The sequence below is a fragment of the Rhipicephalus sanguineus genome, unplaced genomic scaffold (assembly GCF_013339695.2).
Source record: "Rhipicephalus sanguineus isolate Rsan-2018 unplaced genomic scaffold, BIME_Rsan_1.4 Seq1178, whole genome shotgun sequence".
NCBI lineage: Eukaryota > Metazoa > Arthropoda > Arachnida > Ixodida > Ixodidae > Rhipicephalus > Rhipicephalus sanguineus.
The window spans coordinates 14577-32500 of record NW_023614445.1 but is presented as its reverse complement, the minus strand read 5'-3'; the positions used below and the strand labels follow the sequence as shown (position 1 = coordinate 32500).

Sequence of the window (17924 nt, the reverse complement as noted above, 5' to 3'; positions counted from 1 at the left end):
CAAAGGGAGACCTGCAGCTTCATATCGTGGAGCACTCGAACTGAAACGGTATGTACCACTGGTACCACTATCACGTTGCTACGGCCAGCGCTTTGTTAACTCCGAGAGCGCGATCTAATGCCGTTAACTAAGCTTTTCTTAAATGGTTGACGATCGGTGAGCATTTGTTAACGTAGCGAGCATATGTGAGTGTATTGTTTCATCGGGATGAAGGCAAAGTTGTGTGACATTAGGCGCGGGCAAGCTTTGCTTTGTTTGGTGTTGAAAGCAGTGTGCGCATGCGCGGCTGTGATTCGGAGGGGGATTTGAACGCAGTTGTGGCGGTGCCCTCCTGTCGGCGGTGGTGTTGGAAGGGGGCGCCGCTCTCGATGAACCACTATTTCGATTTAAGAATAGTTGGGTTGTGACGGCGCCTGTTACCTCTGAGCGTCAAGCGTGTCTAAGGCGCGTATGCTTCGGTGTGTTGGTAATTCAAGTGCTTTTTTTTTCGCACAAGAAAAAAAAGAAACAGGACAGAAAACAACGACGTGGTGTCCGCGTCGTTCTTTTCTGTCCGTGTTCGTTTTGTGCGCTAAAGCTACCGTGATGCTCGGGTTGATGCGTGTGGGTCATTTTAACGCAGCATGTTGCTTCGTTTTAGGTACGCCGCGCGAGGCTCGTCTAAGTGCTAATACATTCCGTTTCGTTAAATTTGTACCGTTGTTTTAATTAATCCGTAACATAGGTTGCGTGATAATGCCGGCACCCGTGCACGGGGAGCCGTTCGTTAAACTTGACTTGTGTTCGAATGAATTTTTCATGTCTATGTGTGGCCGAATCGCCTGAACTGTGCAAGCGCTAGTTCGAGCATCAGTGTGCACTTAGACGTGCGCAGGGTTCCCCATCAGGGGGGAGGGAAGTAGGAAGGTTAATCGCTGCCCCCCTCCCCCCGCCTTACTAAAAAGTGAAAGTATGGGGGCAGACTTTGAGCCCCCCCCCCTCTGTCTGAATTGACAAGGGGGGGGGCACCCTCCCCCCCCCCTTCATGCGTACACCTGAGTGCCTGCGTTCGAGCACAATTTATGTTATTCTGTTTGTTTCCATTATGTCTAGCTTTCATTATTTTGTTGTGGTTATTAAGAGTTATATGCGCCTCGCCTCGCTTTGGCGTTGTAACTTCGCTAAATACTTTTACGTGTACAAACAATAAAAAACGCAGTTTGTACGACCACCTCCAATGATATTATTTGGTAAAAGACAAGCCTAATGATTTATCAGATATTTTAAATTCTCCAATCATCTTCAAGGCTGCAAGTTGCAGCCTCGAAGAGAAGGCCTTTCTGCATAGTTTTGTTTTATATGCTTTTTATCGATGTGCAGGAATCCTTCATGCCACTAAAGAATGCTCCTTTTTTTTAAAAATGCGGATGATATTTGTCAAATAGTACTTTCTATTTCCCAAACAAGCTAATTGCACGTAGAAAAGCTGTTAATTCTCTTCAATTACATATGGGGTATGTCATGAGCTTCATGTTTGGATGGTACTATCGTGAGCAATATGAGCTAGAACACGCGAGCGCGTGGCGAACAGCCTTGGACCTTACGTCTGCTGATTCGCAGCAGCGGCTGTCGGAAACAAAGTGGAAAGGGCGCCGCGCTTCCATTAGCTGTTTACCCTCCCGCTTCGATATTGTTGATGCGAAACAGCATCTTAGATAGTGTCAGTGGCCGCTAGCGGTGATATGAATTGCCATCAACGCGAACAGCCACATCAGACTAGGTAGCTGCTGAGATATCGGCTGTGACGTAGCCTGCCACGATGCGCAGGCCATGCTTGCGCATCGGTATCTCGGTGGTGTCGGCTGAGGATTTTGCTGCGCCTCATTATTTATTTTGTTATCATTGCTAGCGGGGTCATTCCACGCCAAACGTCCCAGACATTGCGCTCGACCCTCTCCAATTGTATTGTAAAAAATTGTGGACGTTCATATCAGTGCACTATTTGCCCTCGGAAAGTATTTTTTGGAAAAAAAAAATTTTTCTTGTCTGTTACAGTGATTTGAATTTTGCCGTAGTGGGTGAAACATAGGTTGCGAAAAAATACTCTAAAAAATACAATACTTTACGGAACGCCTAAAATATCTGCTGTTTACTTGAAAAGGAATGGTACTATCTTATTATCGCCCATTGACGACCACTACTTTGTCTCACGATGTGCTTTGTGGTGAAGCAATGCTGCAATTCTGCGCCCATTTTGATTATTTTTTAAAAATTCTACGACTATTACAGGCAAAATAGGACTATATCACATGGCTCGATAGTTGGCAGTAAGCATGTAAAAAAAGTATTGAAGTCGATGACCGAGTAGTTTCGAAGTGGAAGGGGCGCAAACATTGAAAAATGTGTGAAATGCTCCACATTCAGGCACCTGTAGAGTGGTGATGCAGTCCAAGTAAAAATGCACGCTTGGTCTCGTTGGGAAGAGTAAACAAAGGAGATTTATTTGTGGAAGTTTCATCGGAGTGTTTTTTGTTTTTGGCGAGAAACAAAAATTTATGTTGAGCGTTCGCGGCGTGCTTGGGCGCGGGCCCGTAAGTCCGCTTCACTGCGCCGCCACTGTTCCTTGGGGCAACGGAAGTATGCAGCGCCCACGCGGGTGGCACGATCGTGTGCTACTGTGAGTTTTCACGTTGCTGAAAACTTGCAAACAGTGTATATGACTGGCAGAATGTTTCGGAAGGGCACTAAAGGCTGCCGGTTAGTAGTCGGAGCAGAGCACAATTTCATTACCACGTCACTGCATGCACATGTACGACAGGCGCAGAGCTTGGGTTGTGTTTTCGATCTCTGCGGAGGTTGCAGTTCTTACTTCCGTTGCCGACGTATGGTCTTCGCCACTTGAAATGCCTGTGTTGCTGAGTAGGTGGTGGTCAGTGATGATGGCACGAAAAGGTGAAACGTGCGCGTACCTTTGACTGAGATTGTAGACTCAAACATTGCTGAGAGCTCAACTTAGACGCTGCATGCGATGCTTTCATCTTAGTAATCGCCTTGCGATTACTAAGCGAAGGCGATAGACATTTAAAAGGACGAAGCCGCCTTAAAGGCGGCTTCGTCCTTTTGTATATTTATCGCTTTCGGTTTCCGTTGTACAGGCTCTCCGTCTAAAGTATGACACGATAGCAGTATCACGGCCGCTGGATAAAAAGCGCTCCACCAGCCGTGGCAGTATACTCACCATTCGCAATGTTTATCTTACGCGCTGCCAAGGGATGCGGCCGAAAGACGAACCTTCGAGTGCCGCGTGCTCGCTCGGCGACGCGATCACCGGAGCAAAGTTCACCTCTGTCGAAGATCCGAGCGTAAGAATACGTAGCACCATTCGGCTCCGAGGCACGAATGGCGCGAGTCACGTTCAAGCTAGCTGCCCATAAAAAGGAATTATAAGTGTATTCCTGGTGCCTGTTAGCCAGTTTTATTATATAATAATATATTTTAAATGAACCATCACTCCTTTTTCCTGACACTTCGTCGGCGGCACTGCGGAAAGCCGAAGAATGCGTGTCGAAACGTGAAAACTCACAGCAGCACACGATTGTGCCACCCGCGTGGCCGCTGCATACTTCCGTTGCCCCAAGGAATAGTGGCGGCGCAGTGAAGCGGACTTACGGGCCCGCGCCCAGGCACGCCGCGAACGCTCAACATAAATTTTTGTTTCTCGCCAAAAACAAAAAACACTCCGATGAAACTTTCGCAAATAAATCTCATTTGTTTACTCTTCCCAACGAGACCAAGCGTGCATTTTTACGTGGACTACATCACTACTCTACATGTGCCTAAACGTGGAGCATTTCACACATTTTTCAATGTTTGCGCCCCTTCCACTTCGAAACTACTTGGTCATCGACTTCAATACTTTTTTTACATGCTTACTGCCAACTATCGAGCCATGTGATATAGTCCTATTTTGCCTGTAATAGTCGTAGAATTTTTAAAAAATAATCAAAATGGGCGCAGAATTGCAGCATTGCTTCACCACAAAGCACATCGTGAGACAAAGTAGAGGTCGTCAATGGGTGATAATAAGATAGTGCCATTCTTTTTCAAGTAAACAGCAGATATTTAAGGCGTTCCGTAAAGTATTGTATTTTTTAGAATATTTTTTCGCAACCTATGTTTCACCCACTACGGCAAAATTCAAATCACTGTAACAGACAAGAAAAATTTTTTTTTCCACAAAATACTTTCCGAGGGCAAATAGTGCACTGATATGAACGTCCACAATTTTTTACAATACAATTGGAGAGGGTCGAGCGCAATGTCAGGGACGTTTGGCGTGGAATGACCCAGCGGTCATTGGCGCGCAATCAGCCGACATCTCGCAGCAACGCTAGCGAGGCGGGAGTACCAACAGCCAGCGGAACAGCGCCCCCCCCCCCCTCTCCCCTCCAGTTTCGGCAGCGCCATCCACGTATCACCCTATCTCAGTTTTAAGGCTATTTTCCACGTGCTCGCATGTTCGAGCTCATATTACTCACGATAGTAGACGGCACAGAAACCGTTATTTACTGAAACAAATAATTGAAGTCTGCGTAGCGCCTTCCAGACAATGATTTTTTTTATTTTTTATCATGCAGGAAGACAGCGTTCCAATAACATCTTGCATTGTGTACGATCGCCCCGATCTTCCCTATGCAAGCAAGCTTTTCCTCCATGTGGACAAAGAACTGCTCTTCAGTGTGTCCAATGCCGAAGAATGAGTAGCTGCACTCATGGCAGTACATTGGCTGTTAAATATCGACTGCCATCACAAGGCGTTCAACATTCTCGTCGCTGTTGAGTGGCTCCTTCTTGGCCAGTGGGTAATGACTCCGAGGACACAAGTAGTAAAGCTCCTGAACATTTTTCAAGAAAGCCTAGAAAATAGGCCTTAGCTTCTGCTTAAAGTATGTCGCCACCTGTGATTAACTCGAGCTTAAGCCATAAGGTTATATTTTCATATGGTAACGAGTAGTTATTTATTTTACATTATATAGAAACGAATACTATGGCGGTACTAGTATTTCATTTCAATTTCTTGCTCACTTTCTTGTGACATTTTAATACAAGCCATTTTGTCTCTGCCGATTTCAACATGTTTTCGCAGGTCATTCCACTTTGTGGTTATTGGCTTAGTTTTTATATTCAAAGGACTTTGTGACTTTTTTTGCAGTAGTTTTAATAATTGAGATCTTTTGCTATTGAAACTTGAGCTTAACAAAACTGCCAGTACTTGTCAGTGAAATCAGTGCATCGAATATTGTTTTAAAATTTATTCTTGAGCTATATGACAAGCTTTAAGTTTTGTCAATATTTGTTAAAAGAAATAAATACTCGTTTTATTCAATTACCAATGATTCTGTTGTCTTTGCTTGGAAAGGGATAATCTTTAAATTTCTCTGAACATGCCCGTGTAAAATTTGATTCTACTGTTGTTACGTAGGTAATGCTTCTGCAGTGCTGTCGTGGTCATAACGTCCCTATTCCCATGCATTTCCTGCATATTACCGCATTCAGCATGCGCTGCAACGTGCGCGTCATGGCCCGATTGCTCACTTTTTGTGTTGGAGCCACAATACATTGCTTTTGAGAAAGTGGGAAAGATTTCATAAATTCAGCAATGTGCACAGTTTTCTACTTCACTCATGTACTTTCCCAGAAAAGAGATAATATGGAGGCCTGCTGTGGAAAATGACATTCTGAGTCCTTATAATCATACCTGCCAAGTCTCCCGGATTACCCGGGAGACTCCCGGATTTGAACGTTTCTCCCGGTTGTACGGGTCATAGAGAAATCTCCCGGAAATCCAGTTTTGCCCCGCGCGTCCAGTGCATTGCGCGCCCCGTGCTTCACGGTGACGCGAGGTGGGACGTTTCGCGTACAGATGCGCTACACGCAATTTAAAAATTGATCCTAAATGTGTTATAGGTTATATCAGCCGTTAATATTTCGTAGATGATGCGTTTGTGTACACAAAAATCTATCCCACAAGTTATCTCGCCTTCAAAATTTTGTGTCACTACTGCTTTAGCAGTAGTGACACAAAATTTAGTGGAGAGCCCAGCACTTAAAAGGGTAGCCGTTACCGATGTCTGTCGAGATAGCGTGTTCGCCAGCGCTCGCGACCGTCCCCGTCTCAACGGCGCCCCTTATGGTCCCTTGCCCGACGAAATAACTGGTAAGCAAGCGACGACAGGCCTCGCGCGCGGAGCGATGTGATCGCATGTGCCCTTCGCGCGACGATGACGGCCGGGTCGTTTCATCTCTGCTTCAACCGCGTTCGTCCCTAGCGCTAGCGCGCATTTACTCGCACGTGAAACAGACGATGCGTAAGCGATGTTATCGGTTCGGACTCTGTACAGATCAGCGGCGACCGCAAAATCCCGCTGACAGTGTCCATATAATTGCTATCGCAATACCCCCTGCCCCCCCCCCCCCCGCGGTCGGCATACTTCGTACCCCCCCCCCCCCCCCCCCCCCCCCCCCGTTGAGTAGATCTCCCGGATTCCGTTTCTCCAAACTTGGCAGGTATGTTATAATGTTGCGTGAGTTGTCACGGGGCATTGATGCCCTGCTCGTGTATCAGCTACAGCTGTGTGATGGCAGTGTTTACCCTACTAAGAAAGTCGACAACAGGCACAATGGTATGGTCACTGCTGGAATTTTGAAACTTTATCAATCCACTTTCTCATCAAGGGATTGCACATTTCTGAACTATCTCCTTAACAGGAGAACGACCAGACCGTACCTTGTGTGTTCCAGTTGATTCCAAACACATACACTGATGTTATGCAGCTCATTTAAGACGATGGCACCTTATTTTATCAACTGCATAAGTGCAGGTATAAGAAGTGGCACCAATATTTCCCTTCTTGGGAAGGGCAACTACAGTGAGAAAATTCATTCTGGGGTGCGCCCAAAGGGACCAGGTGCCTGTAGTGCCCCAAGGGGGCTGACAGGGAAGAAGGTTCATTTGTGCTTCTCTCTGTAACTGCTACCTTTTCGAGGGCGTTTTTATCTATTACACCCCACTCGCACGGGTGTCGCTTGTTCTAAGACCCATATTGCACTATACGGCTGTGTTACAATGAAGCATGTTAAATTGAATTCCCCATTATGAAGTGGAAATAACGCCCTTGCGTCATATTTTGACACAAACGCCTTGGTCATTTGTGCTCCATGTCATTTGTGCTCCTTGCTTGGCGGCATACACGAGGCCGCTATGCACACTCGAGAAAGGTCATTGAGTATCGTAGAATTTGTCTCGGATGTACGAGCTCTGTGTTTATTAAAGCTTGACTTTATTTTGTACTATTGGGTAATTGTATGAACATCTTGCAATATGTGTCAACACATTTTAAGTGATGACTTTGTATTCAGTCACGATTGCACTGTATATGTAAGGGCCATATATGCCGTGCTTCATATGCACCATAAAATCAGTGCTGCTGCCAGGATTGTCCCTCTGTGGCAGGAGCCACTATAATAGGTCATGCGCCCTGGAAAGGACTAGCTAAAGGGTAAGCTTTCTAGCGTTTCAGTGGGAGCCAACTGGGAGGGGGGAACCACTCGAATTATGGAAATTTTTGCCTGGGTGTTTGGGTGTAATTGTGCATAAACACCCTAACGCCCTTTTTCTCGTTTGGGTGTAATGTGCTTTTACACCCTCACCCTTTTTTCTCATTTGGGTGTAATATGCTTTTACACCCAACCACACCCATTGGGTGAAAGTTTGAAATTACACCCATTGTATAGGTGTAATCCTGCTTGGTACACTATTTTTTGGGGTGTAAGGGTGTGAGTTATAGACACCAAGTTACACCCATACGGGTGTAAAGTGGTTTACAGTGTATAGTCGCAAACGCGTGTGCGCCATTTGCGGGGTTTTTCAAAGGAGCACCGCGTGCGAACGCGTCAGCGCCGCCACTCAGTCAACATTTTAACAGTGCAGCAACGTCAGCGTGACTGTCGCACTATCTCTTTGCCAACTTAACATCGCGCCTCCCACAGGCGTGTTCGTGGGCGGTTATTCTCTTTCGTTCAAGTTCTTTCGTTCCACCTGGAGCATGGACATTTCCACTTGAAGGCAACAAGGGCGCACACGCACTTTCGTATAGCTTGTTTCATTTCAATCGAATATTACGTCGATTATTATGTGTTACGTCAAATCTTATGAAGTTACGTCGCAACTCATAGCTGAATCGTGCAGCTATGAGCTCGTATAGTACTCGCGCTGCAACGTGAGTACTGCAACTCGGCAAGAGCAAACGTGGTGGGCGGGCTCGAACCTTGCCGTGGGCGGGCCCGAGCCTTGCCGTGGGCGCCTGTCAACCAAACTGCTTGGCACGCGAGCTCGGCTTCAAACTTGTTGATTCTGAGAAGGCCCCAGTTGAACTCGGGACTGTCATAGTGCCAGTGTGACTGTCAAGCGTTTCATGTGGTGGGCGCTAATTAGCAGTTACTTCCAGCTTTTTACGTGGCCGAACGTCAGCTCAGTCAGCTCGGTCTGCTCAGTCTGCTTCGGAGTGACAACCGCGTCAGCTCGGTATCAATTTTCATGGCATTAATTAACTTTATCTTAATTAGTCAGTCCCAGTTAACATGGTTTGAATAGACTTGTCTGAATCAGTATGGTTTTAATTAGCATAGTCTTAACACTGAGTTAACAAGGTCTTGATTAGCTTGGTCGTGAATAGCATGTCTTAATTAGCATCGTTTTAATTAGCCCGGCCTTAGCATGACACGGCTTCATTAGTGTGATCTTAATTAGCATGGTCCTAATCGGCATGTTCTTAGCAAGACGTGGCTTAATAAGCTCGCTCTTAGCATGACTTGGCTTAATTAGCTTGGTCATAGCATGTCTTGGTTTTTAGTTAGGTCTAGCGCCTAGCTAATTAGCTGATCAGCCGGGCGCACGTGTTGGGGGAGTGATCAGAAGATGAGAGGACGAAGAGCGCGCCGCGCCGGCCGAGCAACGCGCTAGAGGTATGGAGGCCAATCACGATGATCACATGGGCCTCGGCGATTAGGTGCGGCCGCGCGCTGCTGAAAGGCGTTCGGCCGGAGCTAATCTAGGAGGCTACGGCACTAATTATTCTGAAGCATATTTAGTGCAAGCATTAAACACTTGAAGATCAATTTAAACAGTCCGTACCTCCAAAAAATATGGTTACTAAAAATTTCTGACACTTTTCTTACATGGGTGCACTTCTGCACTCAGTGGAACGACAAACAGTGAAAGATGCCGCTGCTTTGAAGACGCCACCCACCATTGGCAACCGCCCTTGATGTAACGCATCGTTCCATCGTAACCAATGGAACGCGGCGCGCGCTGAGGGCTGGATTTGACCTTTTCGTACTATTAGTTCGTTATTAGGGATTCCGAGTTCCGCCAAACTCGGGCCATCCTGCATAGCATCCCAGGTAGGATTACCTGTAGCAGGCTGTACACCTTGACTTCTCTGTCGATGCCTCCTGACGCAAACACATTCCTTTCGAAGGGAGACGAGTGGACGTCCAGCGTGTGACCACGGTGGGGAGGGAATCTTGCCACGACGGGACAGCTGTAGGTGCGCTCTAGCGACGCGTGTCCATCGACTACGGCTGTAACGAAGCAGAAGAAACAAACAAAAAAAACGTTTCAGCATTCCTTGTATAGAACACCTTCCGAAAACACACAAAGAAATGCGGCCTTTTGTGCTTGTCGGAATACAATGTTTTTTTTTTCTTCTTTTTTTTGCATACAGCTGAGAGCCTGGAATTTGGGAGGTTGAGCTGCATGACAAGAGAAACCAAGAATCGACGGGGCAAACACTAGACTCGTCACTCAGGTATTCATCGAAATGAAAACAAATTTTATAACCAATATCAAGCCACGTGAACACCAAGGAGCTGTCAAGGAAAGCTGCTACAGTTGGTGCATGTTCCAAATCGAAAAAAAAAGAACTTAAGAGCGGCAACAATGAAGTGTCAAAAGAAATTAATTTCTTTTAGCAGCAATTCCGAGAAATACGACGACAGTATATGCAGTGATTGTTGCAGTGCCAGGTTGCCATGCAAGTAACCAAGTGAATGTGACAGAATTCCACTGTCTGGCGCAGGCTACTTTGAATAAGTATCTCATTGTTTGTCACCTAGGAGTACTTTGTCACCCGCCGCGTTGATCTCTGGTTATGGTGCTCGACTACTGACCCAAGGTCGTGGGATCGAGTCCCGGCCGCGGCATCCGCATTTCAATAAAGACAAACGCTAGAGTCACTCGTGCTTATTTAGGTGCATGTACGTTAGTTAAAGAACCCCAGATTTCATAACCAATATCGTGGTTGTGGAACGTAATACCCCAACAATATTTGCACATAAGCTGTCAGTGCTTCGCTCGCGTCTTATCGAAGTGCGGAATCAGTATTTGCCTGCAGCTTAATATGTTGGGGGTTTACCATCCCAAAGCCACGATATGATGAGGGACGCCGTAGTGGACGGTTCCAGAAATTTCGACCACCGGGGTTCCTTAACGTGCACCTACACCTAAATCAAAATATACGGGCCTCAAGCATTTTCGCCACCATCAAAAATGCGCCGCTGCAGCTGGGATTCGATCCCGCGACCTTCGGGTCAGCAGTCGGCACCATAACTACTAAACCACCATGGCGGCTTCCCTGCAACTTCTCAAAGCATGAAATCTGAGCGTAGCGCACTGTAAGAAACGCTTTGCTAAAGCTTTTTTTTACTTGATGCATAAGCACAAAATCTAATGAACGCTCAGACATGTTATAAAGCCTGTCTACGCCAACGAAGGCCCGCCCAACTGTTAGCCGAGCAGTTTCCTTACGTAACAGTCTTGACGCACACAACTGCCTTTTTTTTCTGTCTACATTCTTATTTTGACCATAATGTCCCATCAACCTTTTTTGTTTCTTTAGGCTTTGAGAATGCGTGCGGTAAAGTTTCTCACACGCGCGCCTTTTGCACTATCTTTCGCACCTCATCTTAATCCGACTGTTCTTGGTTTGATTCGAGGCCTTCTTACCAACTGCCAACAATTTGTTTTCGCCAATTCACACTCACGTACCCTATCCCAGTAATTACTGGCGTGCCGCAAAGTCTCTTTCCGTCTAGCGTCTCGTGTAACAGCCGCTTTTTGCAGATGAATGCGTTATGTGTAAGGCCACAAAAGTCTGATGCCCATACTCTCCAGGATGACCTTTTCCGAATAGAGAAATGATTGAAATGGCTCGCTAATGTCCTTGAACGCAAATAAGACGTGATTAATTTCCTTCCATCGTCAAAGAAACTACTTTTTCCTTGTATTCCAAGATAACTGTTTTATAACGCAAGTCGAACTGAAGTCTACTGTGTTTATGCTTAGGTTTCTCCATTTGTCGCGAACAACCTGGACTCAACACGTCATCCGCATAATATGTCTGCAAACCGTTTGCTTGCCTACTCGCCCCGTAATTCATCCCTAGCACCCTCCGCTGTGAGGTTACTGGCCTATAAAACTTTCATTCGACCAAAACTCCAATACGCTTGTACTGCATTTGATCCTCATCAAGCAAACTTCTACAGCACACTTGAGGCCGTACCTCAGCCCTGCGACACGATTTATACTCAACGAATACCGTTTGCGCTTAAGCATCTGTATCCTTAAAATGCAGCGTTGCATATCTGCCCAAGCGTCACGCATTTCCATTAAGTAACTCCTCTTAGATTCTTTTATTAATTGCCACCAGGTAACGGACACATAACTCCACGTCCCCGTATTCTCACCTTGGCCATTCCGAATGTAGAATGTAGCTAGCTTATCCTGTGCTTGTCCATACTACTATACCTTTCAGCGGTCTCTCTCTCGCTCCTCTATCCCTTCTTTTTTGCTGTAGACGCCTGCAGGTTGGAACGTATGCACTTTTTTCCCGAAATCGCTGTAATCGCGAACCCTGTCACGCTAGCTAACTGGCAGGCGATCATTTATCCGTCCATAACTTTGTAACGTTGCCAAGCGGGACCTTCGGGACCTATAAATAATAAATAAATAAATAAATAAATAAATAAATAAATAAATAAATAAATAATAAATAAATAACGTTACCTGCACGTCATCGCAGTCTTTCGAAGACGTGAACGTGTTGGTTCGCTAAAGTTCGATTCCAGGGGTGATGTGCAGGATGGCCCGAGTTTGGCGAAACTCGAAATGTTTCGGAGCTCTGGCGACACTCTCTTTTGAACGAGCTACCAGTACGAAAAGGTCAAATCCTTCCCTCAGCGCGCGCTGCGTTCGATTGGTTACGATAGAACGCGGCGTCACGTCAAGGGCGGTCGGCAAAGTGGGTGGTGCCTTCAAACCACAGGCGTCTTCTTTAATTTGTTTGTCGTTCCACTCAGTGCAGAAGTGTACCCATGCAAGACAAGTGTCAGAAACGTTTACTAACGATATTTTTTAGAGGTACGGGCTATTTAAATTTATTTTCAGGTGCTTAATATCTGCACTAAGTATCCCTTAGAATAATCAGCACCGTGGACTCTGAGATTAGCTCCGGCCGAGCGCTTTACAACACCCGCGGCCGGAGCTAATCGTCGAGGCCACGTGTGTGATCATCATGGTCGGCCGTACATTCTAGTGCGTTCCTCAGCGCGCACCCTCTTCGTTCTCTCATTTATCGTGTGCTCGCTCCCCGAGCACGTGCGCCCGGCTGATTGGCTATTGGCTGGGCGGTATACCTAGCTAATTAAGTCAAGACTGCTATGACCAAGCTAATTAAGCCAGGTCATGCTAGGACCGAGCTAATTAAGTCACATCTAAGATTATGCTAATGAAGCCGTGTAAAGTTTAAACTTATCTAATTAAGACCACACTAATACGACGCTAATTATGGGCGCGCTATTTAAAACCAAGCGAATTAGAACCTTACTCACCAATGTGATGCTAATTACGATTGTGCTGATTAGCTGCATACTAATTAAAGTCTTGCTAATTAAACATGAGTAATGAATGTCGTGTAAATAAAAGATCACCAATTGTGACAGAACTATTCAATATCGTGTTAAATAAGACCTACATCATTAATAGCCTCGAAACTGAGACCGAAGTGACGTGGTTCTTCACTTTGAAGCAGACTGCGCAGACTGAATAGACGAGCCACGTAAAAAATGGAAGAAGCTTGGTGATCACAAGCTCCTCCGATGGCTCCGGCCTGCACAAGTAGTGCAAGTTGGCCAAATTATTTTATATGCAAAGAAGCTGCTGCTTAGCGTCCACCGCATGAACGCTTGACAGGCACACCAGCACTATGGCAGTCACGAGTTGAACTGGGTTCTTTTCGAATCCACGAGTTTGTACCGAGTTCGCGCGTCAATCAGTTTGATGACAGACGCCCGGCGGCGAAGATCAGGTCTGCCCACCGCATTTGCTCTTGCGAGGAGCAGTGCTTACGCCGCAACGCCAGTGAGCGGCACGATTCATCTATGAGTTTAATCGCACAGGACTATGCACACACGCACGATGAAGTAAAATTATATCACGTGGCTACGATTGTGTCGTATTCATTTTCACCGCGCTCACGACGTACCACTCACAGTCATGAAGCAAGTGCCCATGGTGGCATTTGCGGCGAGAAATGTTACTATTTATACTATTTACCTGCTTGTGGAGACATTGTTTCTACCGATTCGTTACTGCAGAAAAATCGTCTCAAACGTGTAATGTAAGTAGCAGTAACCTGTCCATTTATTTATCTGTAATATTCGAAAGAAGCGAAACGAGCTGCACGAGGACTGCTGCGTGTGCGCCCTTTAGCCTTCGAGAGTGGACATTCCATGCTGCAGTGGGAACGAAAGAACTGAGCGAAAGAGGACAACCGCTCACGAAACACGCCTATGGAGGCGCGATGTTCAGTTGGCAAGAGATAGTGGCGACAGTCACACTGGCGTTGCTGCACTGTTGAAGTGTTGGCTGAGTGGCGGCACTGATGCGTTCGCACATGCGTTTGTGACGACATGCGCGTTTTGTAGCAGTTTTTCACAACGCTGCTTTCGCGCGCTCCGCACTGTCTTCCGAGCTCGCACAGTAGTGCGAGCTCGGAGCAAACTCGTGTTCACGAGAAGCTCGGGCCATCCAGCATAGCACCTCAGTCCTCGATACCAACCCGCATCACTGATCAACTTCACGGACAGGCCAATACGTAACTACGTCAGTGTATGTGTCAGCCCGCAGACTTCGAATTTAGGTGCCCCATATCATAATGAAAGTAAATCTAGTGGGACGAAGGAGGGGAAAACTAGAACGAATTAGGTTGTAGCGAATCAGTGCGTTCGCTCTTTCCTCATCATATATCGAATGAACTTGATACATCAGATGCGGTAGGTATATCAAACAGAATGCGGTGGGTGGATGGGTGGGTCAAAACGCCCTCCGGGGCGACTTCAAGAATTATTGCGCGACAGCTTCCACTGAATAAAATAATTTGTTTTCAGGACACCTGCGTCTTGGCAACCTGCTTACGGCGCTAACAATATTTTCACCCGGTAATGGATTTATGTTTGCATGCGAAGGCCTGAACAAGAACACCAATCTGTAGCCAGAGAAGATAAGCCGAGCGATAAATAATTTAAAAGTATGTAACATATACAGTATATGCGTTTCTGAATATACAAATGACAAATATAGTGGGATCCAGACAAGACTACATGCTGTTTTAAGGAAGACGAAGGCTAAGAAGTCGTCGAACAAGGAGTGTCGCTTGAGCCAACATTTTGCCAAGGAGACCTGAAGAACGCCTTGACGAAGACCAGCCCTCTTGTACAAACGTTGGCCCCAGCTTGTTCAACGACTACTCACCACTTCAAACATGGGAAGAAGCAGTCACGGTAGTTCACTGTATGGCATCAGAAGACAAGGACCTTTTCGTTGAAGCCAAGCGTAATTTTTTTGTAGAGACTTAGTCCCTCGCACACGCACTCACGAATTTACGAAGAAATTTCCGAGCGTCCTCAAAGCAGCCTCATGGCGGCTATAGCAGCATAGTCCAACCAAACCCCAGGCACTTTTCTTTCGAGCTGATGACTCGGACCTGCGGCGCCATTAATTTACTTCCACATTTGTTCTAGTCAGGAGGTTTAAAAAGAAGATTACTTTTCTGGCAGCCCCCACTGATTCTCACCAGCAATGGTGAAGCCAGCGTTTTCCTACGTACGTACTTCACCCTTGAAGCGTGCCGCCACAAGCTGCAGACCTATTTCGGTTCAGCGGCTTTTAATTGATATACTAGTGTAAGTCATAGGCTAACTGCAAAATAACAGGTGGTTGTTGTTGGCTAAATATTATTTACTGATTACCGGTATCAGGATGTTTCATGCAGTTTACCATGAAATTCAGAATTCGTGATAAAACTGGTGATACAGACACCTCGAGTATTATCTACACTACAAGAAAAAAAAGTGTGTTACCCTTTTGGGTGAGTCCTGACATGGCACGAATATGACTTTCTTCAAAGAAACACACTAACTCTCTTTTGAGTTCCAGAACTCTTTGGCGAGAGTATAATGACCTCTAAAGAGAGTTCGCGTGTCTTTTTAAAGAAAGTCATGTATGTGGCAAGTCAGGACTCACATAAAAGAGCCAAAGGAACCTTTTTTTCTTAGAATGTATATGACAAAATCGCAATTGTTAAAGCCGCTGGAAGCTAGAAGACAACGCTTTATGTTTTACCTAGACGCCAGAAGAAAACGCCTTGTGATAGCTAGAAAAAACAAATCGCTTTCTGTTCTCCGCCATATTCTATACAACGTTAATCGGTTCGATTCCTCTAGCGAGATGGCGGCGGCCGGCCGGCCTTTAGCTTTAGAACGCCGTTTCCACTTTTCAGAAGTACGTTTCCTCATTGTTTTCACATCGTCCGCAAACACTCAGTACTGAAGGCAGATGTTGCACACGCAAAATTAGCTTACGCGCACAACAACACTATAGTTCTCTCGGGGAATCCAGGTTACTGCTTCTGGAAGGCATATGCCGCTTTGGAATGGCATACATGATGTGAAAAGTCTTACGTGCTATCGGCCTCGACAGACTGAGCGATCCCTGAAGAACTCCGCCTCCTTCAGTTCCCATCACGAAGACCTCGTCGTCGAAATTGTTCTTGGCAAGCGACGTAACTGAAAGAGAAACGAGAGAGAATACGCGAGTGCTCTTCGCGAGATGCAAAATAGCAGCTGCCGTCGTCTCGCCCATCTGAAATGTTCTACAAATAACTCCCTGCAAGCGGGTGTACGCTCTCTTTCGAGCACAGGCTTAGATCGTGGAGCGCGTTTACTGGACGCCCTGTCCAACTTGTTTTCTCCGCGGACGCGAGTTTTCCAACGTGACGTTGATGGAAACAGACGGGTGCGGCGCTAAGGAAGACTGGCGGCCGAAGGCGGGTTGAACGGTCTTGTTTTTCTTAATCCGCTGCATTTCTTCCGGCGGCTCTGTCGGATTAGTCGATTACGCCTCAAGTCGCTCGAGGAGCTCGATGCCCGGCAGGCGCCGGTCTCCTGATAGTTGGCGTCACTCGCCTTGACCATGTGCTGAGTACATTGGGCTGCGGCGCACGAGCGCGCTTAGCAGTACGGCAGCCACAATTCTCATAGTTGGGCACGAGTGGAGAACGAAGAAAATTCGTTTCAGTTCTGTAGTTTAAAAAGTACAAAGCAAGCTATAATGTGTTGACCAGAACTGTACCGTCATAACGTTATACTAGTAGGGAAAGCATGATGCAGTGAGGAGTTTTAACAGCGAAGCTGTTTATAGTAAATCGTTCCTTATCCTACGAACCAAAAAACTGTCATCATCATAAACGGGTATGTGCCACAGAAATTAGGTAAATCGCACTGCTCACCACTGGTCCACTGAAATGAAGAAGGCAACACTTAGCCCAACAACAAACGACTGCGATTCGACGGCGGCGAGCCGAAGACCCCGAGTACGTAGAACGACAGAAACTATAGGTAGCGGGTAAGCCAACGGCGGCTTCAAGAAAGCCCCGAAACGATGGAAGGCGTACGCCAACGACGATGGAAGGCGCCCGATGCCGTCCGGCTCTTCTACTCGAACGACGAAGACTGGCCATAGCCAGAAGCTTCTCGCTCTCATGCGCCGTAAAGCCAAAGTTCAACCCCGCTACAGCCAAGCTCAAGCAACAGTTCAAACCAAGTTAGAGCAAAAATTCAACAACGTTACAGCCAAGTCCAAGCCACGTTAAACCTCGATACAGCCAAGTTCTGCCTAGACAGAGCACTAAATAAGCATGAGAACGCTCAGCTTCGCCGTGTATCGAGCTTTGCGCGGCTTAGTGCACGCTTTGAGCCAATTTTTTTTTTTTTTTGTCATGTGTGACCAGTGAAGACGGTTCGTACGGCAGTGAGTGAGTAATTTGGCAGCAAAAGAGGGGATAAGGTGTTCTTGCTTGCCTCATTTAAAAGATAAAACGAAAGACGAGGTGCAGAGCAAGAGGAAAACGGACGCGACCGTGATAACAGAAAATATAAAGGCAATGAACGAAAATTGACGCAAGAAGGAAAAAATGGAAATTCAGCCATGACAGGGACCAATGAGCAAAGAACTCTTGGAGGCAGTTACTTCGTGTTTGCCTTGTCCGTCACGAATAGGTGCTAGAGTCATGTCACATGACTCTACCACCTTTTCGACGAGGCGAGGAAACACGAAGTAAACCTCATTGCCGCAACACATGACTCATGTGTTGCGGCAATTAGGTTTACTTCGTGTTTCCTCGCCTTTCCTTTTTTCCACCCCTCTTTTAGATGCGAAGCGGCTTTTGCTCGGGGCTGTGTCCGTCCTTCCATTGGCGACCGTCCGCTCGGGAACCATGTATGCTGGCACGCGCTAGCGCGTTCGGGCCTGTGTAAGGGGCTGGGTAAGA

General features: G+C 46.5%; 1 protein-coding gene across 1 annotated transcript in view; it reads right to left on the bottom strand.

The window, feature by feature from the left end:
- LOC119376329 (cytoplasmic dynein 2 intermediate chain 2-like) overlaps positions 1-17924 on the bottom strand; it is a 31289-nt gene that overhangs the window by 9337 nt on the left and 4028 nt on the right. The window contains exons 4-5 of the mRNA XM_037646216.2: positions 16057-16161; positions 9452-9621 (exon numbers count right to left, since the gene is read on the bottom strand). Coding sequence (XP_037502144.2) covers positions 9452-9621; positions 16057-16161 — 275 coding nt within the window. The remainder of the gene's footprint in view (positions 1-9451; positions 9622-16056; positions 16162-17924) is intronic.